The sequence below is a fragment of the Cydia strobilella genome, chromosome 20 (genome assembly GCF_947568885.1).
Source record: "Cydia strobilella chromosome 20, ilCydStro3.1, whole genome shotgun sequence".
Taxonomy (NCBI): domain Eukaryota; kingdom Metazoa; phylum Arthropoda; class Insecta; order Lepidoptera; family Tortricidae; genus Cydia; species Cydia strobilella.
In genome coordinates, this window is record NC_086060.1 from 2,766,585 (window position 1) to 2,786,689 (window position 20,105).

At 39.3% G+C, this 20,105-nt stretch overlaps 1 protein-coding gene across 1 annotated transcript in view; it reads right to left on the reverse strand.

The window, feature by feature from the left end:
• LOC134750502 (facilitated trehalose transporter Tret1-like) overlaps positions 1-20,105 on the reverse strand; it is a 32,883-nt gene that overhangs the window by 10,952 nt on the left and 1,826 nt on the right. The window contains exon 2 of the mRNA XM_063685687.1: positions 1,285-1,393. Within this exon, the coding sequence (XP_063541757.1) occupies positions 1,285-1,372 (88 nt within the window). The 5' untranslated portion in view covers positions 1,373-1,393. The remainder of the gene's footprint in view (positions 1-1,284; positions 1,394-20,105) is intronic.

A 20,105-nucleotide genomic window follows, 5' to 3' on the forward strand; every position in this document is an offset into this window, starting at 1 on the left:
CCGTGATTACCTTTTGTATTGTTTTTGAGCTCCCGATATTTCGACGCAGTTAGTACATGCATCATGTTCACGGGTAACTGAAGATAGCGGGTGGGTGTCAAAGTTGTGTAGACCGCGCTCGGTCTACCCTCATTCGTGCGCGTCAGTTAAAAAACAAACAAAAGTAATCACGGTCTATATCCCGGTTAATATATGTATGTATGTAAACACTTTATTGTACATAAGACAGATTACAAACACAATAAAAGAACAAAAATATATACAATGTACAAAGGCGGACTTATCCCTATAAGGGATCTCTTCCAGGCAACCTTTGAGCAATTGAGAATGAAACAATAAACAGATCAAGATAGACAAACGAACACTATGAACAGAAAGTAAATTATTGTTCAATTATTACAAACGTAAATAATTAAAACCTGTAATCTAGAATATAAAATAAACATATATATATATACAATACATATCCATATAAACACAAATATATACCTATAAATATATATATACATATATTATCACAACTAAATAAATAATCTTAGTACTCAACTATGTACAACACAAGTCATCAGAAAGCCACAACTTATGTAATTTTCCCTTGAGTGATGCTACCGACTGGGACTGCCCAATGGATAATGGCAACTTGTTCCACAACTGTACAGCGTGCACTGTGAAAGACTTCGCATATGACCGGGTCTTGTTACACGGCACAGCGAGAGTCACGTTTGCACTCGATCTCAAGCGATGACCACTACCATCTGCCAGATAAGTAAATCTCTCAAAGAGATATGGAGGGTAGGTCGGATTGAATAGGACGTTGAACAGTAAGGACAAGACATGCACATCCCTGCGCCGACGGATCCGAAGCCAACCGAGCTGAGAACGGAAGTGGTCATATTTCCGCAAACCAAAAATGTACCGGATACACACATTTTGGAGACGCTCCAGCTTGTCAAGTAGTTCCTCTTTGAGGTCCACGAACGCAATATCACCATAGTCCAGAAGTGGCATCATAACAGCGCGATTCGGAAAATGAATTAGAGATTCGCTAGATATATATATGAAATAGTAAAGATATGTGACCTCCCACGGGTAAAGGTACATTATGGCGGTTGGCGCTTACGCTGTTATTAACGCCGCTCCAATTAATATTGGATGGCGCTTACGTCGCCAGCCGCCATAAGATACCTTTTGTCGTGGAATGTCACATATCTTTACTATTTCATATGTAGTGAATCTCTAATTAATTTCCCGAATGGCGCCGTATCTAACGCATTAATATTTTACCTGCAACAGCGGCAATGTACTGCGGAGCTTTCTTCGTCTGTCCGCCCTTCTCATGGACGGACAGCATGTGCAACGTTGGCTTGTCCATGGTTCAGGTTACGATGGCATTCTGGAACAAATGGAAACAAGGTTAGTGTACCACTCAAACAAACACTGTACTAACGCCGGGCTAGCAATGTGACAAAGATAATAAAAAAAAACGGCCAAGTGCGAGTCGGACTCGCGCACGAAGGGTTCCGTACCATTACGAAAAAAAACAGCAAAAAAATCACGTTTTGTTGTATGGGAGCCGCATTTAAATATTTATATTATTCTGTTTTTAGTATTTGTTGTTATAGCGGCAACAGAATACATCATCTGTGAAAATTTCAACTGTCTAGCTATCACGGTTCATGAGATACAGCCTGGTGACAGACAGACAGACAGACAGACGGACAGACGGACAGACGGACGGACAGACGGACAGCGGAGTCTTAGTAATAGGGTCCCGTTTTACCCTTTGGGTACGGAACCCTAAAAAACGGCCAAGTGCGAGTCGGACTCGCGCACGAAGGGTTTCGTAGCAATGCGTACAAAAACCTTATTTATATGTATATTATTTATAAACAAAATAAATATTTAATTAGGGCTCAACATTATACTATACAACAAACGAAGAAGAAGCGCTGGTGGCCTAGCGGTAAGAGCGTGCGACTTTCAATCCGGAGGTCGCGGGTTCAAAACCCCCGGCTCGTACCAATGAGTTTTTCGGAACTTATGTACGAAATATAATTTGATATTTATACCAGTCGCTTTTCGGTGAAAGAAAACATCGTGAGGAAACCGGACTAATCCTAACAAGGCCTAGTTTCCCCCTCTGGGTTGGAAGGTCAGATGGCAATCGCTTTCGTAAAAACTAGTGCCTACGTCAATTCTTAGGATTAGTTGTCAAGCGGACCCCAGGCTCCCATGAGCCGTGGCAAAATGCCGGGATAACGCGAGGAAGATGATGATTATACTATACAACAAACGTGATTTTTTTTGCCGTTGTATGCGTAATGGTACGGAACCCTTAGTGCGCGAGTCCGACTCGCACACGTTTGTTGTATAGTATAATGTTGAGCCCAATTAACCAATCTTACGATTGGTTTCTACTATAGGTAGTGTGATTTGACTGCAAAAAATTAACTTTACTTTGCAGTCTTCAACGTGTCGAGCTACTTATTTTTCTTTTAAGAAATTAACTAAAAGTATAGGTTTTTCCATAAGTAAAGTATTCTCTATCATCTACTGTGTTTATTAATATTATGTCACCGAGCACTGACCTTCCGACGGTGTCAGTGCACCCAAGTCACCCGAGTACATAATATACAAAACAATGCAACAAATATGCAAATATGCTACAAAGCATGAGCTTGAAATACATTGATATTATACGCGTTTAGTTGCCTGTAGTATGTACATCAGTCACCAGCAATAATATGTGACACAACATAGGCCGCAAAAATATCTGACACGATCTTATTTGACCGCAATAAGAACGCGTCACATATTTTTGCGGCCCTCTGTGTAAAATATTGTGACAGGTGACTGTACTAGCTAACAGCAACATATTTAAGTTTTATATTATTGTATCTGAACCTACTTAAACTTACAGTGGTACTACGTAAACGAAATTAATAACTAGCTTAAATCTAAAATACCCTTGAGGCATTGTACCAAGGATGCTGGCGGCATTTCCCCGCTGACTTACAGACCTAGATATACCTTATCCTTAGAGTTTTGAATGATTCACGGTTAGTTTCACTAGACTTATATTGACCGGGATATAGACCGTGATTACCTTTTGTATTATTTGTGAGCTCCCGATATTTCGACGCAGTTACATGCATCATGTTCACGGGTGACTGAAGATAGCGGATGGGTGTCAAAGTTGTGTAGACAGCGCTCTGTCTACCCTCATTCTTGCGCGTCGGCTGCGTTCACTTTCAACGTTACTAACGGTCGCATTCACACTTGTTGGTCCGGTCGCGTTCACACTCGTTGGTCTGTCTAAACACACTACACTCACGGTGTCACTACGCGTGTTTGATTCGGATATCACTGGTTTTTTACACAAACAAATCACAGGATTCCACACATTTGACAGTTTAAACCCATCTTCACGATTGAAATTTTTGTATTTGTGAATTTCAACGGCTTCTCTTACCAATCTTGGTATATAGTGGCGTTCTGTCGAAATGACCTTGGGACCATGCAACTCGATCCAGTGATTTGTACCCGACTCAAGAAGATGCTGAGCAATAGCTGACTTGCGAACATCATTGTTCTTGACCGCAGCAACATGATGCATGTAACTGCGTCGAAATATCGGGAGCTCACAAATAATACAAAAGGTAATCACGGTCTATATCCCGGTCAATATAAGTCTAGTGATACCTTATCCTATTGGAAGTACAAGGTTTCAGAGCAATATATCTAGTCTTTTTAAAATGAGAGCGTAACTACGTTTGTATTTTGCGTACGACGCACGCGCTGCTCTCAAAATTAAATAGGATGACACTTGTATATGTAACATTTCTAATTATTGTCAACTGCACTGATCTGGACATTCCTGAGTCATTGTTTGCCAGGATGCGATAAATTGCATGACGGTTCACAATGGACTGTTAGACCTTTACTGGGTACAAATAGTATGTAGTATATGGCATACGTCATATACAGGAGGGGACTGAACAACCTGACTAACTTTAAGGGCCGGTACAGAATACAGATGCACTGGACGGGTTGCAGTCTGAATTGGCCCTAAACACGTGCTTTTGTGGCGTAGGCGGCGTATCCAGATGACAATGGTTTATCGAGCAAATGCCAAGTGAAACGTAAAAATTCAAGTATTTATGTAAAAAGTAATGTTAATTTACTATTATTATTTCGAATTTTTTTGGAAAAAATGACTAACGACAAAGCTTTTTTTTACCCATAAGCAGAACGATGACGTACTTACTCGAAGATCATCACTTTTATAATGAAAAACTAAAACTTAATATGAACTCAAGACCTATCAGTAAACTTTCAAATTATGATACTTCTTATTATTTTTAGGGTTCCGTACCCAAAGGGTAAAAACGGGACCCTATTACCTAGACTCCACTGTCCGTCTGTCTGTCACCATGGCTACTGTGTCTCATGAACCGTGATAGCTAGACAGTTGAATTTTTCACAAATGATGTATTTCTGTTGCCGCTATAACAACAAATACTAAAAAGTACGGAACTCTCTGTGGGTGAGTCCGACTCGCACTTGGCCGGTTTTTTTTTATTGGAGCCCACCCTGTATTTAAGTAACGTTTCCGGAATTTTATTATGAATTTATAAAATCCATGGATTTAAATAACTCTACCGGTTAGATAAGTACCTACAAGGAAAAGATTATGGGGCTGTTATCAATGATAACAGTCCCATAAATCATTCATATCGGAAGTGACAATATTTAGTATTGTCACTTCCGATAATATGAATGGTATTTTATCACTGAAATTAATTGAAGTTATTTCAAAAATGAGGCACACACATTTTATTGTATCTATGCTCAATAACTCAATTGTTGTTTCGGTAGATATCGCAAAGTTAAACGTAATATATATATAGTTGGTCAAACCAAATTGTCAGTAAACAAGATAAAAAAAAACTATACTTACTCATCCTTTTCTTTTGGGTGCTAGTACTAGTGTAAGATAAAGATAGTATGATTCTCTGTCTATGTTAGAAATGAGACAGTCCTTTGACAAGTTTGACGAACTATACCTATACGAATATTATTTTATTGTACTTATTACCTACAGAAGAGACGTATTTGCGATAAGTGTTTGACCAAATATAGCACAAAATGCACTGAATAAACAACTCTCAAAGAAACAGTTTTGAATGATTCACGGTTAGTTTCACTAGACTTATATTGACCGGGATATATACCGTTATTACCTTTTGTATTGTTTTCCAGCTCCCGCTATATACAACTTTGACACCCACCCGCTATCTTCAGTTACCCGTGAACAAGATGCATGTAACTGCGTCGAAATATCGGGAGCTCGAAAACAATACAAAAGTTAATCACGGTCCAAAGTATCAAACTGACTCCAAATAGGTCGTGTAATTAACTGAACAAAGCAAAGGTCTCTCTTTCAGCTTGGGCAATAACGCTTTCGTATCTCCGGTGTTGCCGTTCTTAGTGTACAGTCGCCATCAGATATATCGGAGCGGCCAAGGTGTTCACAATATCTGAACACGCACTATAACGCCCTGACAATAGAGGCGTGTTCAGATATTTGTGAGCGCCTTGGCCGCTCCGATATGTCTGATGGCGACTGTACCTACAGATCGTATTTCTCAACCGATTCTCGTGACATATTGTGAGCAAGTTCGATATTATACAGAAATAAGTGCTGCCCGCGACTTCGTCTGCGTGGGATGATGATGATTACCTACTAAAAAAACCGGCCGGAAGGTTCCGTACTTTTTAGTATTTGTTGTTATAGCGGCAACAGAAATACATCATCTGTGAAAATTTTAACTGCCTAGCTATCACGGTTCATGAGGTACAGCCTGGTGACAGACAGACGGACAGCGGAGTCTTAGTAATAGGGTCCCGTTTTTACCCTTTGGGTACGGAACCCTAAAAACTATCAAATGTCCTTCCCTGGCATCAAACTATCTCCATACCCATCTAAGTCGGTTCAGCGGTTTAAACGTGAAGAGATCAGATAGACCTTCTGGATTAATAATATTAGTAGGGTTTTTTTTAATTCAGTAGTAATTGCCTAATCAAAATTGTGAAGCCATAGGAGCAAAGTCTACAGCTCAAAGCCACTAGTAACTAACAAGTAGTCACCATCAGATACATTGGAGCGGACAAAATGCTACCAAAAAAAATTCTGAACATGCACTCATGCGGCGTGCCGTGTTGCACAAGTTTCCGGACTCTGAACGTGCACCTGGACCGCCGGAGGTGCCCCCGCATGGCAAATGCGGATCAACCGACCAGGGCCTGATTTACCCACAGGCTAATAAGGCTAAAGCCTAGGGCGCAAGGACCAAGGGGGCGCGCAAGGGGGCGCGGCGGCGGCTCTGAGTTGAGGTTGAGACAAGCGGGGGGCGGATATACATAGTCAGCCTAGGGCGGTCAGAACTCTAAGTCAGGCCCTGCAACCGACCTATCCGCTCTTTTAAGACTCTTATTGCAAAGCTGGTTTGCTTCAGGGGGGGCCGCCCCCGAGTAATAATACAGTCAACAGTGTTGTGAATATGAAATCGGTCAAGCTTCAGCTTCTTTTCTTCCTAATGCATACAGTCTTCACTGCATAGTGTAAACAAAGTCGCTTTCCGCTCTGTATGTATGTCTGTCCCTATGTATGCTTAGATCTTTAAATGTAAGTAACGGATTTTGATGCGGTTTTTTTTAATAGATAGTGATTCAAGAGGAAGGTTTATATGTATAATTTGTAAAGGTTTTGTGGAAATTAGTTGAACTACCCGTGCGAAACCGGGGCAGTTCGCTAGTAAAATTATAAACAAATCGTAATACCATAGAGTAACTTATACTAGAGCGGTACTGTCATAGTAAATTTTGTAACCCCAGTAAATTCACTGCCATCTGTCGACACACTTTAAAACTAAAAATAAATATTTATAAAAATACGATAAAATGTATTTAAATATGGATAAATGATTTTTTTATTTGCAATAATTATTTTTACATGATTTTGACCCATGTTCTTTCACTGGTATGCGTTAAAATTGTTAAATAACAAACGAAACCGTCAACGCCATCTATACGACTGTAGGCTAAAACTAGTAGCGCCCTCTGAACGAGAATCAAATTTTCTTGATTTTCGAGGCACGTTTTTTCCTTAGACTGTATCCATCTATTACGGAGTTATATCTATCTTTGGTAATACTAAAACTCGAATTGGCCTAAATCACGTAGGTATTAATCTAACGTTTGACGCCCATGATAGCTGATACTGATAAACAATGATAACTGACGAGTTTTTGTTATCAGGAAGCTAAAATTGGCCTTCGATTGGGGTTTAGATTATTTGTTACTGTTTTGAAATAATAAGTCACGGCGAGTTTCTGGCGCCAGTATCGGACTCTTGTGTAAAGGGGCCCACTGATTATACCAGTCCGCCGGACGATATCAGCCTGTCAGTTAGAACAAAAAGTTGATAGTTCCGAACAACTGACAGGCCAGAGACTGCAGGCGGACTGGTAAGCAGTGAGCCCCTTTAACACCGTTAGTTTTTGACACTCATCGGGCCCACTGACTATCAGTCCGCCGGACGATATCTGCCTGTCAGTTAGAACAAAAATTTGACAGTTCCGAACAAAACTGACAGGCCGATATCATCCGGTGGACTGATAGCCAGTGGGCCCCTTTATGCATTGTAATTAGTGATGTACCGACTAGTGATTTGGCCGACTAGCCGACTGGCCGACTAATCGGCGCTCAGGTGGCCGATTAGTCGGCTGACTAGTCGGCCGATTCCGTAATCATTACTTTCTCTATAAAGTTTACATAGGGATTTTCACTGCAATAATTTTGTCTTATTATGTAACACTAAACTCTCGCGTTTTGTACACATATTTAATGATATTAACGGGTCTACCGCGATAAAAATTCACAATTTTCTAGCTGGTCCAACACAGCAAAAACCATTTGTGTCGCGATATTTATCAAATTACTAGTTGAAAGATGTTTCCTGCCGATGTAAAGACTTAACGACTGGTCGTGTTGAATAACAATTCAACTATTTATTACCATCCCCTGTGACCATAGGCTGTAGAAGCATTGTGCTCCGCCATTACTCATAACAGTAATAATTCCTCTGCGGCTTGAGTGATATAGAATTTCCTTATGAGACCCGCGTTTTGTAAGGTTGGTAGGTCCTACCTAGCAGCTTAATTAAAGACACCTCAAGTAATAGAAATAAAATTACCTAAAATTCATATTACCTACTTTCGTAAATGCAACCAAATACAAAATACATATAATACGGTCTGCGACGACATTGCGATAATAATAATTGTGTATGTACAAAACATTTCGTACGCAACCCAAATAGATATTTATCATTTGATATTCGCTGTTTATATCGTTTGTCCTGTTTTTTCTGTAATTAAGAATAGGCCGACTAATCGGCCACTTTGGCCGACTAGTCGCCGACTAATCGCCGACTACAAATGTGGCCGATTAGTCGGCTTTCCCGACTAGTCGGCGACTAGTCGGTACATCCCTAATTGTAATCATTGAACTATTATTACTAATGTATAGAACCGGCACACAGAACCAGTATTTTGCGCCATGACTTGATGTTGTTTTGACAACAAAGTAACAAACCATAGAAGCGGAGCGTGAGTCTCGCGACCTCAACGCGTAAGCGCCATGAATTTTACGGCGCTTACGACGTTTACGTTTTTGTTAGCGTGGTACAGGTTGCGATTGCGACAGTTTCATTGTTTGGTATGGCTTCTCTATCTATAGTAATAATATCTCAATGATTGTAATATGCCTAAATTGAAGAATTTAGGCATACCTGTTATATTACTTTTTTAATTGTACCTACGTACTGTAAAATAGTCCATTTTGCTGATGGTAGCGACGAGATTCAAACAAATAAGTTTGGGGACATTTTAAGCACAGCGACAGACAGAGCCTCAAAAACGGGTAAAAGATAAACTGATCCCATCACTCACTCATCACAATACGAACCACGGAACCAATGGGGGAAATAGAGACTAATTGTAGGCTTGGCTGCATGCGGTCGAAACCGAACCTACGGCTGAAATGTGATTTTTCTACTCGTCGACTATATTTGAATTAAGATTTCGTATACCAAACTGTAATTGGGTACTTTTTGTGTATGGGCTCCCAACTCAACTATAATATTAATTTCGAAACGGTTTAGTCAACTATAATGAAATTGACCAATCACAGTGCCCGCGGTCATGAGGACGAAACAAAACGATAGCTCAAATTAACTATTGATTTTAGGTTGCACTCGTATAGTAGATACAAAACACTAAATGGAACCCTAAAAACCGTTAGAAGATAAACAGTAAACACATTTTGTCTAGACTCCTTATCAAGACATCTGCCATTGTAAGCCTAAATACAAACTTTCCTAAAAACTACAATGAAAAGATCAACCTGTCATTGCCAAAGAAGTAAGGATTTAGATAACAAATTCACTGCTACTGCATTTTATTATCTGTGATTGTATGAAATCCCAGTTTATGGCATTAAATACGTTGTTGAGATTAATATAAGAGTTTTATGATATGCGCAATAAAAGGATCAAATAGTAGCTTTTAGAGTACATACATGGGGCATTCTCTATGAAAAGGGTCCTTATTGTCGATGGCGCTTACGCCGCACAGCGTCGCGCGGCATTGTACTTATATCGGAGCATCGTTAATAATGTCATAAGCGCCATCGACAATAAGGTCCCTTTTTATAGAAAATACCACAAATATGTACCTATTTATTTATTTATTTATATTTTTTTAAAGCTGTATGTGGTCAATACTTGAACTCGCAGAGTAATTTTTTACATTTAGGTACCTACTCGTACAATTTAGTGTGTTATATAATTTTAGGAAATTTTATAAACTGTATAAGGTCACCGTCAATACATATGACTTGAATATATGCGTTTACTTTCCTTTTACAAAAGTAGTATAGAGAATATTATGTTTCTTATTAATATTTACCTCTAACCCCTAAATCACAAGTCCAATTCGTTAGCCACTTCGGTAACACTTTACGCCTTCGCTCGAATTTTCTTGTTCTTTTTGTAGCACTTTTGTAAACTCTGTCCTTCTGGTAGCACTTATATCTCCAAGTCTCTCACTTTATCCTCGCAGATTATCAGAGGCTGAGACTCACGCAGCACAGCCACTAATGAGAACTAAACGTCGATAATTGATCTTAAGGCCGTCCCATACGGGGATCTTATTCATCGATACATCATACATGTACATACATTAATACCTACATGACATCAAACGGCGGACCTTTTATGAGGGGGCTAACGCAAAATATTATAGTAGTTTAAACATATATTGAATTTTTACACGCTTTGATCAAAGGCACATTTGTCATGATCATGAAAATTCGCACTGAAACTAGACTAAATTTGCGAGGGAAGGACAACCAAAACCTTAAAAGGTTGAAGTTGCTCGATATAAAAAACCGGTCAAGTGCGTGTCGGACTCGCGCACGAAGGGTTCCGTACCATTACGCAAAAAAAACAGCAAAAAAAATCACGTTTGTTGTGTGGGAGCCCCACTTAAATATTTATTTTATTCTGTTTTTAGTATTTGTTGTTATAGCGGCAACAGAATACATCATCTGTGAAAATTTCAACTGTCTAGATATCACGGTTCATGAGATACAGCCTGGTGACGGACGGACGGACAGCGGTACCGTGTCTTGATAATAGGATCCCGTTGTTACCCTTTGGGTACGGAACCCTAAAAACCTATACACTCGCTTTGCTTCGTTCTGCTCAGTGCTGAGGATCGTGACCTCCTACGTGGAGCATATGATTCCGGATGGCACATTTCCAGGCTTTCCGGTATCTTGTAGCCCCATACCTACGGTTGTCCTTTGAGAAACCCCCGGCAACTCAAACAAACATACTTTTCCGTACAATTGATGAGGATTTTCAGATATTTCAGATTTATTGCGAAACCTAAACTGTGCAGTCTATAATATTCAATCAGTAACAGCAGCTAGAGTCAGTGTAGCGCCTGGATAAAGTGTAATAGCAGTCATTCAATTCGAGCATAAGCTTAATTGCTTGACATCAATTATCAGGCAATTAATTAAATCTCTCAATTTCACCCCCCTTTTTCACTCTCTTTAGGGATGATTTCCGACATAAAAACTATCCTATATGTCCTTCCCCGGGACTCAAACTATCTCTACGCCAAATTTTAACCAGTTCAGCGGTTTAAGCGTGAAGAGGTAACACACAGACAGACAGACAGACAGACTTTCGCATTTATAATATTAGAATGGGTATATATGGATTTAATATCTGGATTCCTTGCAGATTTCTTCTGAGGGATTTCTTTAAAACTACCTCAGTCAGGTCAGGTTCAATTAACCAGTTAAGAACAAGACAACATCGTAGAAATTAACATAAATACTTATATATACATAAAACACATATTATACATAATACATGACCGCATATTTGAGGTGGGAATTGAAATATAATGCCGATGCTAATAGGTACTTGCAGCCTCAGTGACATTTAGAATTACTTACCCTCGTCCTGCCCACCTACAGACCACGTATTCTAAAGACATAGCATAGTCCCGCTACCCCCTCTGCCAGGCATATGGTAGCTTTACTCGATAAATTCTCGAATTTCGAATCACGCCATCAATCCTACTTCAGCGGTCGGCGGACCACATGTCTTTGAACGGACCAATCACGGCACGGGACTCGCTCACCTCTTCCCCCGCACCCCTGCATTTTTGGCAGCATCGGTTTCATGAAATAATTGCTCTATACGAGTACCGTACTTAGTTTAAGCCATTAAAATTTAAAGCAAATTAATTTGGAAAATAGAGCTGATTTTCCTTTGGTTCACGTTTTAAGTAAAAAAGAGAATTTTTAGTGTGTAAAATGGAATATTTCCTTTAAAAATCACATTGGGCAGGACGAGGATGGACTAAATAAGCTGTAAAATCCTGCGGAAAGTTTCCAAAAAGTTGTAAGGTGAAATAATAGAAATAGAAAATACATTGCGTTCGTGGTCAACGGGAGACTGAGGAAAAATATAGGTACGTAAGGAATGTATTTTTAATTAATTATACGCAATATAAATAATATAATCCATTTACATAGTTTTATTTTATGACTTAGGTACTATCGCGGTAACCGAAGACAATATTATGTACACCAATAGTTTTACTTATAGAAATTGAAAGTTTCGTTTCCCTTACAAAAGCGTGAAAGGTTTACAATTTTTTTCCATCTGGAAAACGCAATTCTGGAAACTTTCCATTGGCCCATCAGTATGCAGATATTACTGTCAACAAGTCACTTTAAGGTCAATAAAACTTATTGACTTACCTACTTAATTATCTTAGTTCAAAAGTCAATTAAAGTCAAAACTTATCAAAAGAGGTCAAAGATCATATCATCTTAAATTGAGAGATACGAAGGAGACTGATATTACTTATTTAACTGCATAAAAAACATCATACATCTTCATTATCAAGCAAAGCATCTTCGAGATCATGAAGCAAAATATTTTAATTCGACAGATCACCTCTTCTTTGTCATTATACTCTTTGCAGTGTCGTGGTAACTGCTGTGCTGACATCAGGCACAAAGTTGCTTGTCGTACGATTTCTCGCCATTTTCCGCGGTTGGAGGTCATTCTGACAAATGCGTTCAGGGGTCCTTCCATGTTAGATTTGATTTGGTCAGTCCATCGCATAGGTGGCCATTTACGCTTGTTCCGTTTGATCACCCTGCACCACTAGCATAAAAAAATTCATCATTCTAGCCTTCAGTCGCCCACTACTGCTGAGCATAGGCTTCTCTTCATGTACGCCACTTATCCCGGTCCTGGGCTAGTCTCATCCAAAAGTGCCCCACGATTTTTCGAACGTCATCCATCCAACGAGCCAACGGACGCCAGGCGCTTCTTTCATCCGAAAGCGGCCACCAAATTGTCAACATTTTGGTCCACCTGATTTTTTTTTTATACCACGTCGGTGGCAATCAAGCATACGGCCCGCCTGATGGTAAGCAGTTACCGTAGCCTATGGACGCCTGCAACACCGGAGATATTACACGCGCGTTGCCGACCCTTTAAAAACCTGTAGATACACTCCTTTTTTGAAGAACCCCATACTGTAGCCCCTCGGGAAAACCTCGGCAGGGAGCTCATTCCACAGCCGAAGCGTACGCGGGAGGAAATTCCTCTAAAACCGCACAGTACGCGACCATTTAGGTGCTAGGGTGTGTGAATGACCTGAATGCATGCATGCATCTTGCCTGCAGCAAGTACTTTACACTGGCACCGTACACCACACCATAACCCTTATTAGCGTTCTTGGCGCTATGGGCACTGTCCGTATCTAAATTGATTGTTTAGTGTGCGTTTTGTGATAGGTTTCTTTTATTGCATGTGATATGTGTAAATTCCTTCATTTCCGCTTCCTAAAGGTTGTCTGGAAGAGATCGCTTTCTAGACCGCCTGTTGACCTCTACTTTTGTTGCCGTTTTCTTTCTGTATTATTTTCTTCTATTCAGGTGTGCAATAAAGAGTATTTGTATTGTAACCCATTTAGATACATCAGGATTACTTTCCAATCTTTAAGGGAACCACTGACTATCAATCAGTCCGCCGGACGATATCGACCTGTCAGTTGTTCGGAACTGTCAAATTTTTGTTCTAACTGACAGGCCAATATTGTCCGGCGGGCTGATAGTCAGTGGGCCCCTTTAAAGGCCGACCGACAGAAGGTAAGAGAGATACATACCTATCTGTTAAAATTTAACAAAAATATGACGATGCAATGCAACGTACTCAACATGCACCTGTGGACTGTGGATTCGTTGGCGCGCGGAATGTAGATTAACACTGATTAACACCAACGGAAATTCGTTCAGCGCGTCTGATTGCGGTGTCAGTGTGTTAAGGGGCCCACTGACTATCAGTCCGCCGGACGATATCGGCCTGTCAGTTGTTCGGAACTGTCAAATTTTTGTTCTAACTGACAGGCCAATATTGTCCGGCGGGCTGATAGTCAGTGGGCCCCTTTAAAGGCCGACCGACAGAAGGTAAGAGAGATACATACCTATCTGTTAAAATTTAACAAAAATATGACGATGCAATGCAACGTACTCAACATGCACCTGTGGACTGTGGATTCTTTGGCGCGCGAAATGTAGATTATAACACTGATTAACACCAACGAAAATTCGTTCAGCGCGTCTGATTGCGGTGTCAGTGTGTTAAGGGGCCCACTGACTATCAGTCCGCCGGACGATATCGGCCTGTGAGTTGTTCGGAACTGTCAAATTTTTGTTCTAACTGACAGGCCTGTATCGTCCGGCGAACTGATAGTCAGTGGCCCCCTTTGTCACCTTATAGATAAATACAATGTCAGATCAATTAATCAGCAATATTTAGATTCCCTTCTTTTCCTGCAGCATTAGTAACTTTTCCACATTGCAAGTGTTTCCTTCCCGCGACCTTTTGTAAACTTGTGGTGTTGAAACGCATACAGCCTTGTGCATAATGCAATGTCGTATACTTACATATACACCGTGTTTTTTTTTCCGTTAAATTCGACACGTTGCTTGGTACATTAATAGAAGCTACCTGGTATATCGCTTTTTGTAAAATTCGTAAAAAAAAATTTTTTTCCTTTTTCATACAAAATAAATGAATATTGCATTGTAAAAGGTCCTTTAGAGTTACGTAAAAGTTAGTGTGACACATAATGAAAGAAAAGTAGGTAATGCCGGAATTGTCAAACTAACTCACCTCAGTAACCTTCTTGTAGTGAATAGCTATCAATGGAAAACTCTTTACTGACAAAATATAAAAAATAAATAAATTTTGAAGGCAATGAAGAATCTTTTACACAGGCTCAGCAATTAAATTTATTTATTGAATATCTCAAAAACTGTAAGAGTTAAAATACCAGTTTCTTAGAGAAATTAACTTTATTTAACCTGAAGAATCTCCCCTTAAAATTAACGGAAATCAAAAATAACACGGTGTATATCCTCTTAGGCACTCTTCAACAAATATCAATACAAAGTAATACAGTCATTAATAGTAGCGATTAAACAACACACCAAAACGTCGGTCGTCCAAATCGGCCAACCCTCCATACAAAGGCCAAAAAGTTTTCGCGACAATTATTATTTTCTTTAGTTTTCCTAATGAACACAATACCCGATACCAAATATGCCCAAAACGGATCCCCACTGTTAGTGTTACACCTTATCTATAGGTAATATCCTTTTCGCCTCACTAGCTCGGAAAGTTGTCGTTTATCCTTCAATACAAGCGGGGAAAAACGCGTTTTATCCTCTAGTGGGGAAAGTAATTTGACCTTGAATGGAGCGTGTTTAAGTAGCTTGACAGATAACAAAACGTAAAACGCTCATGATAATGGTTCGTTCGATATTAATTATCATTAAATAAATGGTTTGAGAATCTAATAAAAAATACCAAATTTAGCTTTATTTAATGATTTTAAGTCATAAACCTTAAAATTCCATAAGAAACGTTAGATTTTTTATAATGATGTTAAATATAATTCTGAACGCACAAGTTGAGTCGATGCAATTTCAAAACGCATCGTTGACATTTCATACGTCAGAACAGAAATGTCAACATTGTCAACAAAATTTTTACTGTTCTTCTCACCGACTCACGTAAAAATCAGAATTTCTAGTGTTTTCTGTTATAATATCGTAAAAAAAATAGTGATTCCAGTGATGAAGATGATCTAACGCCTGTGGATGTTGCACTTTCCTCGCTATAGTGAGGGGAAAAGTTTTGTGTTCCACACGGGTGTGTTGAAACACGCTACGCTCATGATTCAATTTCACACTCGCGGGTAAAATACAACTTTGCACCCTTGTATAACAAATAACTATTTTTCTTTACTTTTCCTAATGAACACAATACCCGATACGAAATATGCCCAAAACGGATCCCCACTATTAGTGTTACACCTTATCTATAGGTAATATCCTTTATAGCTATCCATAATACACCTACACCTGCTGGTGTTGAAATGTATACTGGTACAGCCTTCAGAGATGGTTAAAATGAGCAAAATGTTGGCAATGTAGCAATTTATCCTGTTTGCACTACTACTTAGTTACTCTATCTTCCGCAAATGTCATGATAAAGTAGTACGCTAAGTATCTAAGTTGTAATATTGTTACCCTCCTGCTTTTTCCTCTAAAGGCGAAACACATCAGAGGCACAGATTAATAAATAGTTACTGCCAGGGGGCCTACCGGCACAGGGCGGACACGCTATACACCAAAAATCACTTGCGTTTTTATGTGTGAACGGTACGTCTGTACACGCATCATGTGTCATAGTGTGAGTAAGTTGCTTAAAAATGGTACTGAGCGGTCGGCAAACGGCCGTCAGTCTGCTGTCGCGGGGCGAGGTAATTCGAGTCAGGGCGGGGCGGTGCGTGGCCGTTCTGTATGATAATACTATTACTTATTCTGTGATATAAATAATCACGTCAATTTTCGTGGCATCTGTTATCCCAATACATTTTTGTTTTTCTTTTGGCGTTTAATTGTCGATGTACGATGCCATCTTGGCTAGGCCCCCAGATGCGCATGCATTTCGGCCCTGCACATTACAATGGGGAGCGTGCAAGAACTATAAGGAGCACAGGGAGCAGTCAGATTTTTAGCGCGCGGCGTAAATGTGAAGTTTATGCTTTCGATGTAACCCATAAGATGGCAGAACCTACTATGCCCAAGAAAACGTACGAGAACGGCAGATGGCAGCACTTGCTTTGGCAATGTACATGTTTATGTTTCCGACCACAAGATGGCAGACCGTCCAACGCGCACGGTCCCTATCGGCGTGTTATGTCTACGCTTCGGTTCCTGGAGCCGTGCTGCAAATGCATCTTGTCTAATGTGCATTAAAATGTACATTTATTTTCATGTAATTAGAACCTTTAATAAACCAAATACAATTGCATTTCTTTTGTTTAATTGGTTCCTCTATCAAACGAAATATATCCCAATATACTATACAATAAGGTTTGCATTAAGTTAGAATATTTACGAGGCTAGAGTGCTTAATGAAATTATACATACTCCAAATTATTACGTCTTCAAAAAACTAGTTGTTATGTTGTTGTTAAAAATTTTGAGTGAATCATAAGATTCAGACTCAATAATTTTCCATATATTATAAAATATGGAATTTATGAATCATAATCTCAGGCTGTCTCACAAAAATTATGCTGACAAAGTACCTACTAATATGGAAATGAGGTGCAGATATGTAACGGTAAGTAGAGGCATAGAGTAACTTATACTAGAGCGGTACTGTCATAGTAATTTTTGTAACCCTAGTAAATTCACTGCCATCTGTCGACACACTTTAAAACTAAAAATTAAGATTTATAAAAATACGATAAAATGTTTTTAAATATGGGTAAATGATTGTTTTTATTTGCATTAATTATTTTTATGATTGTGGCCCATGTTCTTTCTCTGATATGCGTAAGAATTGTTAAATAACAAACGAAACCGTCAACGCCATCTATACGACAGTAGGCTAAAGCTAGTAGCGCCCTCTGATCGAGAGTAACATTTTCTTGATTTTCGAGGCACATTTTTTCCTTAGACTGTATCCATCTATTACGGAGTTATATCTATCTTTGGTAGAGGGTATAGGCACAGAATACGTAGTACTAGCGTACAGAATGGTCACTTCCTACAAAACCGAAGTTTGACAGCGATTCATGGACGATACATGTTGACACACACACACACACACACACACACACACGCGCGCGCACACACACACACACACACACACACACACACACACACACACACACACACACACACAGCTTTTCAGCATTTTTATTGTAACATTTGTAACTGTAGTCGATCTTAATGTAATATTTACCTAGCATAAATACCTACTCATAAATGTAGCACGCACTCTTGTTAATATTCTCCAGATAAGGAAGGGCGATACCTCCTGGCACAGGCTTTTAAAGCTTAAAAGGAGGTTCCAACCACTAACTTTAAGATGATGAGATTCGCACTTAAACTATCGTGAGACATATTTCAAAATATTTATCAGTAAACACAACAGTAAATATTTATCAGTGCGCAACGAGCGACGAGGCGGGCGGCGCGGGCAGTGCACGACGTACAACCGCCGCGGACACTCGTGCCTGAGGATGGATTCCCAAAGAATCCGAAACATGTCGCCAAAAGCGACTAAAAACAATAGTGAGTAAAAACCGTACTGATAAATATTATGATGAGATTGTTAAAGAAAATAAACATTTTTGATTTTCGATTTTGATTTGATTTTTGATCCCTTTCGGCTATTAAGGGTTGTCAAAATTCAAAGTCATTATCTTATCTGTGGTCGTGTGCTGGTCGGACACGCAAAGGGACGTCAAGTTGTGTCAACCCTAATAATTGCTCGGAGCAATGCTAAGCCGAACGGAGCCGAGAATGAATGCCCGAAAGGAGGAGTGTCGCCCCACTGGTATAGGTATCAACCAGGAGAGTTGAGGTAAATGTTGAACACACACAGTCAGGATAATCATGTGCTCCACGTAGGAGGTGACGACCCTCAGCACTGAGGATAACGAAGCAAGGAGGAGTACAGAATATACCTTACGAGGAATTAACTTTGATCACTACCTGCAGCCGACGACGAAATTGTGTCAATGCCAGAATGCCAGAAAGAAATTGTCGGAACTCATAAACACGGCAAGGTCTTGTAACAATTTACTGTCGCGTTTCAATCTATTTCAATTTTAATCATAAATTAGACAGTCATGAATGTCATAATCATGACCATCGTATTTACTTATGGCATCGCAATAGGCTTAGCACAGGAATGAACTAGTAGGCGTATTTTATTAACAAGTTATGAATTAAATCTGGATTAGTTACAGAACCTACAGATTACGGATCTGTTAGTGTCGAATGTTGCATTTCTTCGACCAAAAAGGTCACTTTTGACACTGACCGATCAGATCTGTAACATATCCAGATTTAATTCTTAACCTGTTATTAAAACCCGAATACGCCTGTAGGTGTCTGTCTTTTTCTGACTGTATTAATTAGAGAGGGACGAGTAGTCTACCTGCGCTATCGCAGCGCTCTTTCGCTAAGCCTGCAGATGCAGCGTTACAAACAGAAACAGATCGTCGAGTAGTAATAGGAAGCGATAAATACGAAAACCTCAAAATCGACCACCATGCAATTTCAGTAAAAAGCTAGGTCGCCATTGATGTATCATCCGTGGACCATTAGATTTGTGATTCTATGATTAGTAATATAATATTGTAGGTAGGTAGGTTCGTAATAATAAGATAAAACACTACCTTCTTGCGATTTGACCACAAAAGTGTTTTCGGCGCGAAAAACATGGTCTGCGTCACACATTTAATTTTTAGCTGTTAGTTGATCAGATGTCGTTATTTTCTATGGAATAGCCAAAATATGGCTAAGTATTAAAAATACTCCGTACTTAAATATACTAAAAAAATTGCTTTCCATGTCTATTTTTTCTAGATTTCATACCTCAATACCTCATGCAAGTAGGAAATATACCTAACTTACATTAAGTAAGTTTTCCTTCGTTTAAATCAAGTATTTCTGGTATTATCTATGCACTTAATTAAAGTATTATCTAAGTTTCACTGTCGATATATTATCATGAAACGTTGGTATTAGTAGATAATTGTTGGAAATGTTGAAGTGGACACTTCACTTCAGTACAGTCACCTGCTGTTGCATACTCTTTGCACCATATTTAAAATTGTCATTACATTTACTTCAGATTTTTATTGATTGGCTGTGTCATTGATGTGATTTTTTAATTAATTGTAAATATGTGAATACCTGCTTTTTATTAGGGGTGCAGTATAAACATTTGACATGCTAGCAAAAAAATACACACAAAGGGGTAGCCCTTTGTTGGTTCTTCTCATTGGGTCAGCAGGTTCTAAGAACCAAAACACAAAGCTCACGTAACTAGGGTTGCCAATGCCAAA